This window comes from Phallusia mammillata, chromosome 4, assembly GCF_965637545.1.
Source record: "Phallusia mammillata chromosome 4, kaPhaMamm4.hap1.1, whole genome shotgun sequence".
Taxonomy (NCBI): domain Eukaryota; kingdom Metazoa; phylum Chordata; class Ascidiacea; order Phlebobranchia; family Ascidiidae; genus Phallusia; species Phallusia mammillata.
Window position 1 is genome coordinate 25,809,623 of NC_137255.1, and position 15,350 is coordinate 25,824,972.

Here is a 15,350-nt window from a genome sequence, read left to right on the forward strand (position 1 = left end):
ATAAACTTTAGGCAAAAAGGATATTTTTTTAATTGAATTACTGAATTTTTGCTGTACTATGGAACCCTTCGCTGTTACAAAGTTTAGAGAGTACATCAGGATAAAAACTGTCCACCCTGATCCAGATTATGGTGAGTAATTTATTCCAAACAAGTATTCATGCTGCCTTTTTAACCTGTTTATACTGCAGATGGTGCCATTGCGTTTCTTGACAAGTATGCAGAAGAACTTGGACTGGAATGTCGCCATGTGAAAGTAGGTTATTAATATTATACTGGAATTCTGTGAATTTAGGGAATATAAATGGCTAAATTACAGTTATGTCATATGTTTAAACATTTTAACTAACTTCACAATGAAAATGGATTGGTATTTCACAGAAGCCTGTGCAATAAATATTTAACCAGAACGTCTTCCTATTGCATTTCACCATGTGTTTGCATGTCCACATAAAATCATTTTCAACGCTTTAAGATTGGGCTTTAGCTTGCATTTGTGACTACACGGCAAGTTTAATTTTTTTTTTTTTGGACTTTATGACTGATTTTCGCTTTAGGTCAGCAAAGATGATGTTAACAGAACAATTGTGATTATGACATGGAAGGGTAGAAATCCCAATCTCAAGTCGATATTGTTGAATTCCCACACTGATGTAGTTCCTGTGTATGAGGTAAAGAATATTTTATTCCATTTCGATTTAGAAAATAACATTGGCCAATTTAAATGTTTAAAGTTTATTAAATCTTCCCAATAAATGTTATAAAACACAAATACATCCACAAAAAATTAATATGATTCTAAATACATAAATTATATGAATTTTAAAATTCCTGAATATGTCTTACCTACAAAAGCAATCACTCTATATAACATACACATTTTTTAGAAATATGTTAATCTTTTGTGGGAATTAGTTTTTACTATGTTAGCCTTCAATAATTTAGTTTCAGCAATCAAAAGTCGAATATTTTGTTTGTTTTATTACCTCTTGGAGGATCAGTGGAAATGTGATGCATTTGCTGCAATCAAAGATGAAAATGGAGACATATATGGTCGTGGCACACAAGACATGAAATGTGTTGGAATTCAGTACTTGGAAGCAATCAGGAGGTTAAAGAAGGAAGGAAAACAGTTTGAGAGAGACATTCATCTTACTTTTGTGCCAGGTGTGATGTTCCTGTACAAGCTATGGTCACAAATGGGCCAATAAATTTGCTTTAATATTAATTTCCAATCAAGTGATTGTGTTATATTTTGTAACTATTAATTACATTTTAATTGAAACTAAAATTGGCCCATAATGTATTTTTATGCTAGTTTTGATTTATAGCTAGCCACAAAATTGACATGTTTAGCTCAACTACCTTGTATTCACAAGGTTGTGGGTTCGAATTCTGTCTCAGTCACTCGTGTTTTTTTGAGCAAGAAACTTAAGTGTCATTGCTCCAACCTTGTGAAACTGATTGGGTTGAACTAAATTGAAGTCTGCAATATTGAAAAATAAATAAAAATAAAGAATGAATCAAGTGACTTGCAACAAAACAATCCACTAAACAGCAGACTCTTTGTAAGCATAATGTATTGAGACTGCAAACCAGCTTGGCAGAGACTCTTACACATGAACTTTATTTATTTTCACCCACTCCAACACCTAAACTTTCCTACACTTTGTTTATTCCTGTACCTACCATTGTGTTTTGTCTGTAGAGGAAGAACTTGGAGGTGAATATGGGGCTGCAGTGTTTTTTAAAACCAAGGAGTTCTCAGATCTTAACATTGGTATGGCCCTGGATGAAGGCTTGGCAAACGAGGGGAATAAATACACTGCTTATTATGGCGAGAGAAGTCCATGGTGTAAGTGGTTTAATTATACTGATATGCTATTCCGGTAGTTTTAAAAACAAATCAATTTTGCTTGACAACAGCTAGACTTTTAGTCAAATTGTGTATTTGCATTTAATATAAAACAAAAATTTTTTTTTGAGTTTTTAGCTTAATAACTATTACATACAATAAGGAGTAAAATTACATACAAACATTTCTGCTTTTATAACAGGGATAAGATTTAAGAGTGAAGGAAATCCTGGTCATGGCTCAAGGTTTATAGAAAACACAGCAGCTGAAAAATTGGTAAACAGTACAAGCAATGTTTGTGTAATTGCAATATTTCGGTTTTGCATGCTGACGTTTTGAATCAATAAATCAGGTGGTTTTAGTAGGTTGTTTGGTTGTTTGCATTCAAATGCCATTTTGAAATGCTATATCAGGTTCATATATTAAAATTTTTTAAGATGTGCATGGTGGTGGGATTCAATTTTTTTGTCTGGCGGTTCTATCACAAAAGTCATTCAGCCGGTTCTGTTACAAAAAGTCCATTGACAGTAACCAGTAATGCTAACCGGTTTGCTGATCTCAGAAAATTTTGTGATATGGTTCTATAGAACCGGTGCCAGCCGGCTGACTCCCACCACTGGATGTGCATATGTAAAGACAGGCCATGTGAAATGAGGTCATTTTATGTTTTCTTAACAGATGAAACTGATCGACACATTACTAAATTTTCGTGAAGAGGAAAAAGTCAAGTTTCAGCAAAGTGTGAAGTGTAACCTTGGTGATGCCACAACCGTCAACCTTACAATGATTGAGGTTTTGCCTTGTACTTTGCTATTTTAATCCAGACATATTTCAGTTCAATGCATCTGACTTTTACAGGGTGGATTGGCATATAACATTGTTCCTGCTGAACTATCAGCTTGTTTTGATATACGGATTCCACCAACTGTTGACTTGAAGGTTATTCAACTTTTACCATTTAATATTGTTTTACTGACAATTAATGTTTTGACTATTTTGTCCAGGAGTTTGAAGGGCAACTTACCAAATGGTGTGAATCTGCTGGCCAAGGAGTTTCCTTTGAATTTGTACAGGTGCAGTATTGTGCTCAATTAGCAAAATAAAATGCATGATGGCACCATCCAAATGTCCTATTCATTTGATGCCTCTTCTACTCCCAATGTAACTGGCTTAACCGTTTTATAACATATAACATAGGAATTCAAACATTTTGGTCATACAAATGCTGTAAAATTGCTACTTAAAGAAATGTAAATTTTGTGAAATGGAATTATCAGCCCTTAATCAAACTGTTGTGGGTATGCTGCAATGAGTCAAATGTGTTTCAAGAAAGATCAGCAACGCACACATACTTAATGTGACCCAAGCACTGTACATACATTCGACACAGTGTCATAGCATTGGCTATTTTCATTCAATCTCTGCTTTCTCATTAATAGTAGAGGTTATCTTAAAGCAGTCACTTGGTAATGATAACTTTTTTAAAGGAATATATGTGTGTACATTTTGGACTGTATGTCAGAACATGATTGTTTATGTTTGCATAGAAAACATCAAACACTAATGTGACTTCAACTGATGCTAATGATCCTTGGTGGAAAGCCTTCACTGATGGAATCAAGAAACTGTGTGTTTTGGTTTTAGTAACTAAATAATTGCAGGACCAAATACAAAGGTTATACTTTTCTATGCAGAAATATTGAGCTAACCACTGAAGTTTTTTCTGGAGCTACTGACAGCCGTTTTCTCAGAGCAGTATGTGTTGCAATTTTTTGTTTTGCAACATTGTATTTTCCCATTGTGTGTTATTTAACAAAATGTTTTAAATACAGTTTTTAAAATCAATTAATTATGGTAATTGAATTACTAGCAGTCCTAAGAAATTGTAACAGTTTTTAGTTAAATGAAGCAAAAAAATGCCTAAAAATGTATTTGTAGAAAGATGTTTTTAAATTTTAGGCAGGTTATCCAGCTATCGGCTTCAGTCCCATGCGAAATACACCTATCCGATTGCATGACCACAATGAATTCCTCAACGAAACAAATTTTATGGAAGGAATCGATGCTTATTATGCCATCTTACCATGCTTGGCAGATGTACCATCATTTTAAGAGGACATTTGACTCCTATTTAGGGTGTGTAAAGTACAATTATTCGATCCAGTATGTTGTATGTTGGCACAGCAAAGATATTTCTGGTGCAATAACGATACTGGAACATGCAACAACAACAAGACGTTAAATAAAAACGTTTTCAGTTTACTGTACAAAGATGCTTTTTAACCAACCAGTGTTTAGTTTCTAAACTGGACAAAAAATTTTTCTTTTTTTGTTTCGTACTCAGCAAAATAACCAATGTTTTGCGCTAATAACGCGAGATTGCTTTTATCTTTTAATAAACAAATGTTTTTGGTGTCAGATAACTCAATTTCTGTGCAATTTCGACGCGTAGTTTGTGTAAAATTGACACATTGCCGATTTACGTGTGCGTTGATGATGTTTGTGTTGAAAAGAAAATAACACGTGTTTTCGACTCACGTGCAAATAAGTTTTGTTTACATTTTTGCGTTGCAGAATTTCGGGGTAAAATGCAGCGAAGTTTGATAGTTTTTAGGAAATTTGTCTGCTATCATTGTCAGCCTCGACGACAGTTTCAATTTGAAAGCAATGCTACACCTTTGTGTGTACACAAAAATGTCAAAAAGGCTCTTAACGAAAATCGACCCGTGCTTGCTTTGGAAAGCACAATTATTACGCATGGAATGCCCTACCCCGAAAACTTAAAGTAAGTGTTTTAATTTGTGAAATGTCGTCTAAAGCATTAGCATATAAAGTTTTTTGTAATTAGGACAGCCATTGATGTTGAAAGCATTGCATGGGATCATGATGTTGTACCAGCAACTATTGGAGTAATTAATGGTGTGGTGCATGTTGGTAAGTTATGCAAAACCGCTACGTAGCTCATGAACGTGTTGGTTAAGTCTTTGACAATCCATTTAGACGTAATAATGTATAGAATAACAATAATATCTTAGTAACCGTTTTTTGTGGGCGTGAAAGGTTTTCATTAAAAAATCAAAATAGCTCTGTCTTTTTATGAAGACCAGTAAGATTTCTTCAGTTTATCTAATGAAATAGTTTTATGCACTAAGGTGTCATGGGTTCGAAACCCAACGCAGGCTGGACTTTTCTAGCCTGTTCCTCGACTTATGAGAATGCTTAGTAGTCTAACTTGATTCGGTATAATGCCTTCAATTGGCCTGCCATGCAATGATAAATAGTTTTATGGCTTTTCTATTGAAGGAATGGACAAGGTACATATTGAAACCTTGGCAACAAGTTCCAACTCTATTAAGATATCAAAGAGAGACATTGCAGTTGCTTGCGCAAAACAGCTAACTGGTGGGACAACTGTTTCTGCAACCATGCTGATTGCTCACTGGTAAACAACTCATCACAAAAAACTGTGCTTGTATTTTCCATATAATACAACTATTTGTAGGTGTGGAATTGACATTTTTGCCACTGGTGGGGTTGGTGGTGTACATAGAAAGGGAGAAGACACTATGGATGTCAGTGCCGACTTAAGACAGCTTGGCCAAACTCCAGTGACAGTTGTATCTGCTGGAGTAAAATCCATATTGGACATTCCAAGAACTTTGGAATACTTGGTAATATTTAGAAAAGTTTATTTGTTGTTAAGTTAGAAACGTTTCAGTTAATAAATACAGAAACTTTTCCATGATAATTATAATGGTTTTTCAAAAATCAAGATATTCTGGTTTCATTAGGTGTCTAACTTTTCAGCTGGCACATGTTCCTTTACTGATTTCACGCATTTTGCTCCTCAGTCTCGATGACCTAATGTGCGAACCTCATCATTGACTGTGACCCCCATTACATAACACCTTGTAGTAACAGTGCAGCTGCAGCGTACCCTCTGTACACCAAATGTGATCTGTGCTTTTCTTACTTCATAGCATCTCAAGAGCAGCTATTTCTGACTTGGCAAATATTATAGCTATGATTTTTTTTACAGAGTGAAATAAACCCACACAAATGTTAGTCTTGGCTTGTTGACAAAGCCACAGTTATTAGAATACAACTTAAATTGATATTACTAATTTCATTTCATAGGAAACTGAAGGAGTAACTGTGGCTACATTTGGACCAACAACTGACTTTCCTGCTTTTTTCACCAAAACTAGTGGATGCCAGTCACCTACCAATGTTAAAAGTGTTGAAGAAGCAGTGAACCTTGTTCAGACTCATAAAAACCTAAAGATGGAAAGTGGTGTCCTGATAGCTGTTCCCATTCCTGATGAGGAAGCCTCAGTTGGAGAAAAGATTAATAAAGCAGTGGAGAAGGCAATCATGGAATGCAGGTAGAAAATGTAATTTGTATTGACTGATAATTGGTTTGTTTAAGTGTATATCTACTGTGTCAAGAAGGTTATATTGTATGAATTTTAACACTGGACATAAGAAATGGTACACAATAGTAGAAAAACATTACACTAGTGCAGTGATTTTTAACCGGTGTTCCGTGAAAGACCGTCAGGTGTTCCGCAAGATATTACTGAGTTTGACCTGTCCATGAAACAGCGGTTGAAAATCACTAGTTTTTTTCACAACTGACATAAATAACTATTCTTTTAAGAAAGTACTTATCCACTTTAAATTCCTGTCGAGATTTTGCTTTTTTTATTGTTGGATAATAATAAAATTGTAATTGCGTGTTAGTGTTCCGCAAGATTATTTTATAATGCACAAAGTCTTCCGCTGCTCAAATAAGGTTGAAAAACACTGCACTAGTGCCACAGGATCAGAATACGGCTGCAAAATCCCCCTTAAAGAAATTTGCTGAAACTATATATTTTTTTTATCTTGTCACATGGATTGATGGAAGATTTTTTTACATTTTTATTGGCAAACTTTAGCAAAATTGCAATGGTAAGTAAAATCTGCTGATTTTGTCAATTATATTTAAGATATTTTTTACTTCAGTGGTTTTTTAACTTGCGGGTTGTGGCCCTCAAAAACCACTACTTTAGGTAGTCATAAAATGAACCCTTGCTTGGCTCTTAAAATTTTGTTGTGTCCATCACACTATAAGAGCATGATACTTTTTTTCACAATCAGACAACATAACATTGAAGGAAATGCTGTTACTCCATTTATTCTGGATCAAGTCAATAAACTAACTGAGGGAGCATCTCTTGCTGCAAGTAGGTTGGTATTTTGATGCAACAAACTCATTTCCAATAAACAAAACTGTATTTTAGACATAGTTTTGATCCAGAACAATGTCAATATTGGAGCACAAATTGCCAAAGGCCTAAAAAACAAACCTTCTGCAAAGAGAAATCAGCAAACTAGCAACCACACTAAAGCCAAAAGACCAGTAGGGTTGTTTGTTTCTAAAATTGTAAAGAATGTCCATGTTTATATTAGTGCTAACTTTGTAGGTTGTAATCGGGGGCTGCAATGTTGATATTGTTTCAAAATGTACACATGAAATTATGAATGGAGGTCCATCGAATCCAGCAGTTGTCACTCAATCATTTGGAGGGGTTGGACGAAATATCACTGGTAGGTAGTTTAGTTTTTGGGTAAAACATTTAGCTTTTATCGTTTGGCTTGTACTCAGCCAAGTGCATTGTACTGTTGTGGATTATAACCAAAGTGTACATTAGATAATGCAAAGGTTATTTATGGAATATGATTCTGACATTTCATATCTAGTTTTTACACAGTTCTATCAATGGTAAGCCCATAAGTTTCATTTTGGAGGTTTAAAATCTCCCTTTGTTGCCAGGCCCTTGTGATAAACTATTTGTGTTTTCATTGTTTATTTATGAAGTATATTGCTATATTTGACAAAAGTTTCCACTATAATATAAAAACAGCCTTTTGTATTATGCTTTCCTAAAAACATTTTACAGAAACCCTATGGAGGTTGCAGAGCAATCCACTAATGATAACAGCTGTGGGAAAAGATAGTTATGGTGAAATGATGACAAAGCATCTGGAAAACATGGTTAGAATCTCATATACATCTGTTAATGTTCAAAACAATGTGGTGTTAACATATTTATTTGGTTAAATAGAAAAATACACCAGCTTTTAATTTAACAGACAAAAAGTATATGTTCGACGTTACAAAACCATCGCACTGGAGTTTATAATGCAATCTTTAATAAACATGGGGAGGTTCATGTAGCTGTAGAGGATTCTGCAGTTCATAGAAAGTGGGTAAAAGATATGTACTTTACCCAATTAGCATAATTTTCAAATATATATGTATTTTTTACATTTTTAGGATAAATACGATTTTTTGAAAGTTTTAAAATAATTCTTGTGTATGATTTTTATTTATTTGGTTGTGATTGTGCCATATAGTTGTCATTTTAGTTGAAACTTAGTGGTACAAAACTGAACCTTTAAGTAAACTTGTCTGTGTTTTTTCAATGGCTAATCGCCCTTATTCAAGTTTATTGAAAGACTCAGTTTTGTAAGACAATCTGCAACTAGATTCTATATCGTTTGTATTGGGGGCAATTGGTTTGGGTCGATTCCTGACAAGCATGTAGTGGTTTTTAAAATTAAATGTATTTTCAGGAAATGACAATAAAAAATAAAGTCTTTTTAGTGCTTCCAACATTTCCCATTTCATAAATGTGCAGTTTAAGCTGTAATCCTTTTTAAAAAAGCATAGACAAATTTGTATTTTTAAACTTTGATGTGACATTAAACTAAGTATACACCGACACAGGATTGACAAAGACTTTCTTCAAAATTATGAAAATGACATAAAATCTGCTGGCATGGTTTGTGTGGATGCAAACATTGCCGAATCCGGAATTGAATATGTTTCTTCAATTTGCAAAAGGTAACAAAAAATCTTTTTATGTTTTAATTTCAAAAAAGTTGTTTAGGTGCGAACAAAACTATACAAGCTGAATTAAACACAGTTTCCTAATAATTGTTTTTTAAGACATGCAGTACCATTATTGTTCGAGCCAACTGGGGAGCTAATCGCAGCTAAAGGTTATAAAGCTGCCCAAAAACATTTCAATTCCATTACTTATATCACTCCCAACATTAGTGAGTTGAATCAAATATATTTTGCTGAAACTGGTAAAGGTAAGTTCATTCCATTCCAATTGAAACACTCTGTCTAGTTCAGGGATTTTTGTAGATGCTCCATCACATGAAGGGATTGAAGGTTTAATAAAAATGTGCCACACATTACTTGACTCAGTGTTATGCATTCTTGTTACAATGGGAGGAAACGGAGTTCTTTGCGCACAAAATAAGGTATTCGTAAAACTTTAGCAAATGTGGGTCTTGGTTTATTCTAGTTCTTGTGAAAACTTACAGTTAAATTCTTGTGCTGAAGATGGTTTGGTATCGAACTTCAAGGCAATGGTTCACGACCTTTTTTCTCACTTTATATTTAAAACCATTTTCTTTCCTTCCCATTATACTATATAGTAGATGCTAAAGTGTGCCAAGATTATTTAAAATTTGGTCTTTTATCAGCCTCACAGGTAGGATGGGCCAAAACTGCAAATGTTCTGTTTGGTCGAGCACCAAGCATCTCTTGTTAATGCTTGGTGCTTGGCCAAACACGCTCGATGCATAGGGACGGCACAAACATTCCCGATTCCAGCTAGTTTTGTAGCTTCCGTAGGTCTCTTACCTCACCAGTGATTTTTTAAGCTGTACAGACCCTAGAAATACGACCTATTCCAAAATCTGACGCATTTAATAAAACAGTCATTTTTGTTCTTGGAAGGCCTTCTGAACACTAGTTTCGTATAAATGGGCATGAATATGCAAATTGAATGCTCGGGTCAGTTTGTTCCACTGCTCAGCCGAGCATAAAATGCGCTGCTCGGTACCGAGTGGTTGTGGCTTGGCTCGGCCTATCTCTACTCACAGGTTATATTTATCTATTCTATTTTCTCTATTGTCTATTTACCTGTAAAATCCAGATATAAAAATTACCGTAATTCCTTTCCCTCAAGTTTCAAAATTCACCAGTTGGGAACACTGCTTACAGGCTTTAATTTTCACATAAGAAGTTTGGTTTCGGCTGAAAATGAAACAAATTTTTATGAAAAATTATGGCAAGACAGGAATTACAAAATCACACAAACTATGTAATTTCTCTTATAAAAAAGGGTACAAGCAGCATAATATTGTTTATATTTGTCCAGAACGGGAACAAATTGTTCCATCATTACACACTAAACAAACAACCAAAATGGGCTTGGCTTGACCAACCAACTGGAAATGTTTCTGGAGCAGGAGATGGATTTGCAGCTGGTTTTATGCATGGACTTTTGCGAGGCTGTACAACCGACCAGTCTGTTCGAATTGGTTTAACAGTTGCCCAGCGTAATTTAAGGTCGGAATCAGCAGTGGCAGAAGCTGTGACCCCAAATGATGTTGAAATTAGTAAAACTTGCTGGGATGTGAAAGAGTTGACATTTTGAGCAAATTGCACACAGGTGGTTGTTTTTTTTAGTGTGTGCAAAAGTTAGTTTATGCCAGGGGTTCCCAACCTTTTTACGATCTCGTACCACTTGGATGCTCTATACTGCAATGCATACCACTTCTTACAGAACAACTAATTTGATCGAATCATACTTTATTTAGAATAATAATATTGGCCTACCAAAATAACACTAAAGCACCAAAACTGAATTGAATGAGATTTTTGTTTACTGTCCACCAATTGGTCGAACAAAAATATAAAGTTGTGAATCCGGGTATTTGTGAAAAAACGAAAGCTACTCGTTTACCACCTGAAAAACCTTCGCATACCACAGGTTGGGAAACCCTGGTTTATGCAAAGCCAAATCATTCCAGAACGTTTCTTTTTACCTGTATTGTTTTCATTGTGACTTCAGTTTAGTTTACTTCTATAACAGCACATAATTTACCTTAAGAATAGTGAGATTTTTTGGGTTGTCTAACACATTTTTTGCCTCAAGCTAATATAGTTCTTTGCAATTGAGTTGTCTGTGAATTCCCAAATAAAATATTCATGTTTCCATAATTTCTTACCTAACCCTACACAAGTTTTGGTTGTGCAAGTATTTGGTTTAATGGTTTGTTTACTAACAGTGAGGTATGGGTCTAACACTGTCTTGTGAAATTTACTTTAATGATGAGACGTACAGTCGTACATTAGTGATACGTGCAATAACAATTATAAAAAAATTTAATTCGGCAATTTGTTCACTGTAAACTGAGATCATAATCTCATGTATTGCATAACTCGGTGTTTACTGTCCAGGTGGCGAGCTGTGGCCTAAACTGTTGATGCAAAGGCCTTCAGCGTAGCTTCCAAAGTTACATCAGTGCAACTATAATAATTTCCAGTGTTTTTTAACTGTGCTGTGATAATCATCATTATAATCGGTGCATTGTCTTCAATCTATGCTAAATACTTGTTTTTTATGCAACATACCAATGTACTGTTTTTGTTTGCTTTACCTACGCAGGGTGTGAAATAAATCAATCCATTTCAACATTCTTTGTATTTTATTGCATTGCACAAATGTTACCAGTGGGTCATAGCGTTTTCCTTCCCTAACAACACAAAGGCAATACAAAGAGCATCTGAGAAACATGTAACTGAAGTTTCACCCAGGAAAGCTAAATGTCCCTATTCTTCAACTGCTTCTGAAGATCAAAAATTAGCTAGAACATTAAAAATATGAACAAATCATTCTGAAGTTCCGTTAGTTGTTTGTCCTTTGCCGACGTCACTAATGCGAGTCCATTCTCCGTTTACGCCTTCTTTCCATAGGCTGATCTGTTGACAAAAGCAAATGTGATCCAAGATATCTTTTTTTTCAGTCGATGTGGCAAAATTAATACCGCAGTCAACTAGAGATGTACCAAATTGGCATTATTTGGGTTTGGCCTAAACAGAATATTTGGCAGTTTTGCGGACAAATTCGACCAAATCACCTGAATCTTGAATGTCATGTGAAGTTGTGCACTACGCATTTGGAAAACAAGTTTTTTGACCACGCAAACAGTGGTGTTACACAAAAGATCAGTTTTGTTATATTATCATTTAGTTCTGTTGGTTTAAGGTTGCCTCGGCCATGGTTGCCAGCCTACCAAAGTATTACTGTCTCTCGTCGGAATGGGAAAAATAACTTTTAAAAATCTTGATAGTTACAGTGATTTTAGTTATGGGCGTAGTTTGAAGAATTGTGCCTTACGTTACAAAGTAGAAAAGACACATTTGTAAGTTTTAAATTTGTGTTCTTGAAGATTCTGTGAACTAAGTAGGCCTATGTTAGTACATGACTGCAGTTAACCATTTTAGATGATCTATAACCATAAGAGATAAGACCATACACAATATGTATATTATGTATAACTGGCTACCTGAAAACCACTTTTTGCCTCAATTATCATTTAGGGATTGTTTTTTCAGGCATTCACTTACTTTATTATTTCCGCCAGATACAGCAAGTATATCTCCAGTAATTGACCAGCTGACATGCCAAACCACATCATCAAATTTGTGTAAAACCTTTGGTAAAAATTTGCTTCCAGTTGTTTCGTCGCAAGTCCAGATAATAACTCGACCGTCCTATAAAAAAATGCAATAATACTTGATTAAAAAAACAAACACTGCACTACTTAGACATAGATAAACTTTGTGCAAGTTCTATTATTGTTAATAAAGTAATAATACCTGTGAGCAGCTGGCAATTTTACTTCGTGGCAGACCTATTGATGGAGCCCAAGCCACATCTCTCACCCAATCTGTGTGACTTTCCAGTTTGGCTTCTTCTTCCCAATGACCATCTTTTTCACTAATCAAAACAAGTTTGATTTTTTTCAAGTTTCAAAAGTTTAACAAAAGGGGCAACTAGTAAAAGATGAATTACTTAAGAGTTGAGTTTATTTCACTTGGTGAAAGAACACATAGCAACATGATTGCGCTGAACAATCATGAAGCTGGAAATGGCTGCACAACGTTGAAATGATATGGAGCGCAAAAAAGTGGATTACACAATTGGTGGATCATGATTAAACACGCTGCAGCTACCACATATTATAGCAACGCTACTTGTCTTTATTGTTACCAAGTTTTGCACAACCATTAAACAAACAATTTATTGTTATTTTCTTTTAGACTGAAACTTGCGGTGCCTTCTCAATAGGCGAAATTAATATTTCTGTTAGGCAAATAAACTATTTATCTGACGCTGATCGGCCGTCGCTTTCATTGAGTAATTTGTATCATGATTTATTAGATTGAATAATCCATTCAATATTTATATGCACGTTACATGTTGTGTTTGAAATTTAAACACTGTTTGACAGTTATATATATAACACTCACCACCAGATTTTAATTAGGTTGTCACAGCCACCAGAAACAAATTTTTTAGTGAAGTTTGCTTGTTGCATTGCTGATGGAGGTTCAATGAGAGACCCTGGGGCTACAGCTGGAGCCCAACTGACGGCATTGCATCCAACCTAAAATGGGGTATTCATTTATAAGCTGTTCATGCATGTATTCATTCATGTACCAAATTCAGGTGTACAGTTCTAGGCTTACTGGTATCATTGGTACAACATATACTTACACTGTACTCTGAAGTAGAATAGATTTAAGCCAAAACTGTCATCCATATATCAACTAAACATTAACCATTTTGGTCTTTATTCTTGCTAATCTTTTTTGGCCTTTGTAAAGTGTCCCTGCAACACACTTTCCACTGCATTTTTTGAAGACTTGATTGTGTCATGGTTTTATCTCAAAAATTTTATCTAAAAATGACTGTTTTTCTTCATGCTTTTACAGGAATCCATGACTTTACATTGACTGATTTAGTATTTTTGGGAATTATTGTGCAACAGAGAAGTGAAAATTGTGTTACCGTGTGTGCATTGTTGATTTTGCTTGCTTCCCATTGGTTGTCACCTTTGTGTTTCAACACGGAGATCCCACCATCCGACGATCCACAGACCAGCATAAGACCAAGTTCATGTGGTGCCCAACATACAGAGTTTACTACAAATCAAAGTAAATGCTGTTTATTTGTCTTAAAGCTACTTATCACAAAGCCAGGGATATGGCCTAATCATTCTGCAGGGAAAATGTGTAAGGTTGTGCCTTGTGTTGCATTGGAGATATTTGGGTTCTACAAAAATGTGACCCTGCTTTAGTATTTCAGTGCAGTGGGTGATTCCAATTCTTATTTTATTTCTGAGTGGAGCAAAGTGCCCAGTGCCGTTTTCTGCAATCTCGCAATGCAGCTGCAAATCCAATTGGTATTCAATTCATATATAATTAACTCAATATATGTGTGATTGGACCGCAACAATGTAACAACAGTTGCATTATGGAAAAATGTGGACCATCATGTAAACAACTGCATTGGGCCCTGACATAGGTAACAAACAATGACATGACTAACAAAGCTCCATGACAAAGACAGTGAACTGTCACTAGGTAGTGGCATTGAATCAGTTTGTTTACAGACAAAACAAATATCATATTTTTTATATCATACAGTTAGTTCACCGATTGTACCTGATGATTCATGGTCCGTGTATTCATAAACCTTTGCCCATTGTCCATCCATCTCCCTCCAAATAAATACTTTTCTGTCATACGAGCAAGAGGCCAGCAACCGATCGTACTTTGGATGTGCCCATGCTACTTGCCACACTGGGCCTTCATGTCTAAACAAATTTAACATTTAATTTTTCACTAGCATGAATTTTTGAATTTCATACAAAGTGCTGCATACCCCTGTAATGTGGATAGCAATCTTTGTGTGCCATTTTTCACTTCGAATATCTTAACAGTGCGATCTGATGAACAAGTTGCTAGATGTAAACCGTAATAGTCCATCTGTGCATCATGCTAATTGACAAAGAAACAAAGAGGTTAGTTTTGTAATATTTGTTCAAATGTACTTTTAACAGAAGTATTTAAATTACTTACAATCATATCACCATGAGCAGTGTCTACAGTGTTGATCACAGAAACCTAAAACATATGTGTGTCTGTTTACAGTGGTGGTTTCCAAACTTTTTTGACGAATTACTTCCTTAACCATTCAAAACAATTTCGTTCCTCCCTAATAGACCAGAAAGTAGATGCTAATCCAGACAAAGATGATTTAAAATTAGGTCTTTTATCAATTTCACAGCTTATATTCCCAGAGCTTAAGTGTCTATTTACAAACCAAATGTACAAATAAAAGTAAATTCCTCCCCGGTTGGGAACCATTGGTTTATCATGAAGTGGTCTCACAAAAATCTTTAATGAAATCATTTAAGTTCACAGATTGGGAAATATTGGTTTACATCATCACCTATTCATGTGAAAACCAGTTAACAGTGAACCAGTACTCACCATGTTGGAAATATTTTAGGGTAAATCCAGATGGTAAAAGCTTGTTACACAGATTATTTAAACCTTAAGGGAATTTTACAAC

The 15,350-nt window shown here is 35.0% G+C and overlaps 3 protein-coding genes across 4 annotated transcripts; 2 read left to right on the forward strand and 1 right to left on the reverse strand.

Moving 5' to 3' along the window:
- The first annotated feature begins 3 nt into the window (after positions 1–3).
- On the forward strand, positions 4–4,430 carry LOC145225095 (aminoacylase-1-like). The gene is made up of 12 exons (XM_080091733.1): positions 4–131; positions 191–255; positions 557–670; positions 995–1,166; positions 1,708–1,854; positions 2,057–2,130; positions 2,533–2,646; positions 2,713–2,793; positions 2,859–2,927; positions 3,402–3,481; positions 3,549–3,609; positions 3,814–4,430. Exons 1-12 carry the CDS (start codon positions 59–61, stop codon positions 3,964–3,966), a joined length of 1,203 nt encoding a protein of 400 aa, XP_079947859.1. The 5' UTR covers positions 4–58; the 3' UTR covers positions 3,967–4,430.
- Positions 4,384–11,399, forward strand: LOC145225089 (uncharacterized). Of its 2 annotated transcripts, XM_080091726.1 has the most exons (14): positions 4,384–4,639; positions 4,703–4,788; positions 5,158–5,296; positions 5,357–5,525; positions 5,992–6,239; positions 6,997–7,082; positions 7,140–7,258; positions 7,323–7,446; positions 7,800–7,894; positions 7,993–8,105; positions 8,630–8,746; positions 8,852–9,000; positions 9,056–9,174; positions 10,080–11,399. In XM_080091726.1, the coding sequence occupies exons 1-14, from the start codon at positions 4,443–4,445 to the stop codon at positions 10,356–10,358; spliced, it is 2,040 nt and encodes a 679-aa protein (XP_079947852.1). In that variant the 5' UTR covers positions 4,384–4,442; the 3' UTR covers positions 10,359–11,399. The 2 variants fall into 2 exon arrangements, with proteins under 2 accessions (XP_079947852.1, XP_079947853.1); XM_080091727.1 differs by lacking the exons at positions 4,703–4,788; positions 5,158–5,296.
- On the reverse strand, positions 11,394–15,332 carry LOC145225097 (protein SEC13 homolog). The gene is made up of 9 exons (XM_080091735.1): positions 15,269–15,332; positions 14,855–14,899; positions 14,658–14,773; positions 14,438–14,589; positions 13,782–13,915; positions 13,241–13,377; positions 12,587–12,707; positions 12,335–12,481; positions 11,394–11,686 (listed from the first exon to the last, which is right to left on the reverse strand). Exons 1-9 carry the CDS (start codon positions 15,269–15,271, stop codon positions 11,597–11,599), a joined length of 945 nt encoding a protein of 314 aa, XP_079947861.1. The 5' UTR covers positions 15,272–15,332; the 3' UTR covers positions 11,394–11,596.
- Between the last annotated feature and the right edge of the window lie 18 nt (positions 15,333–15,350).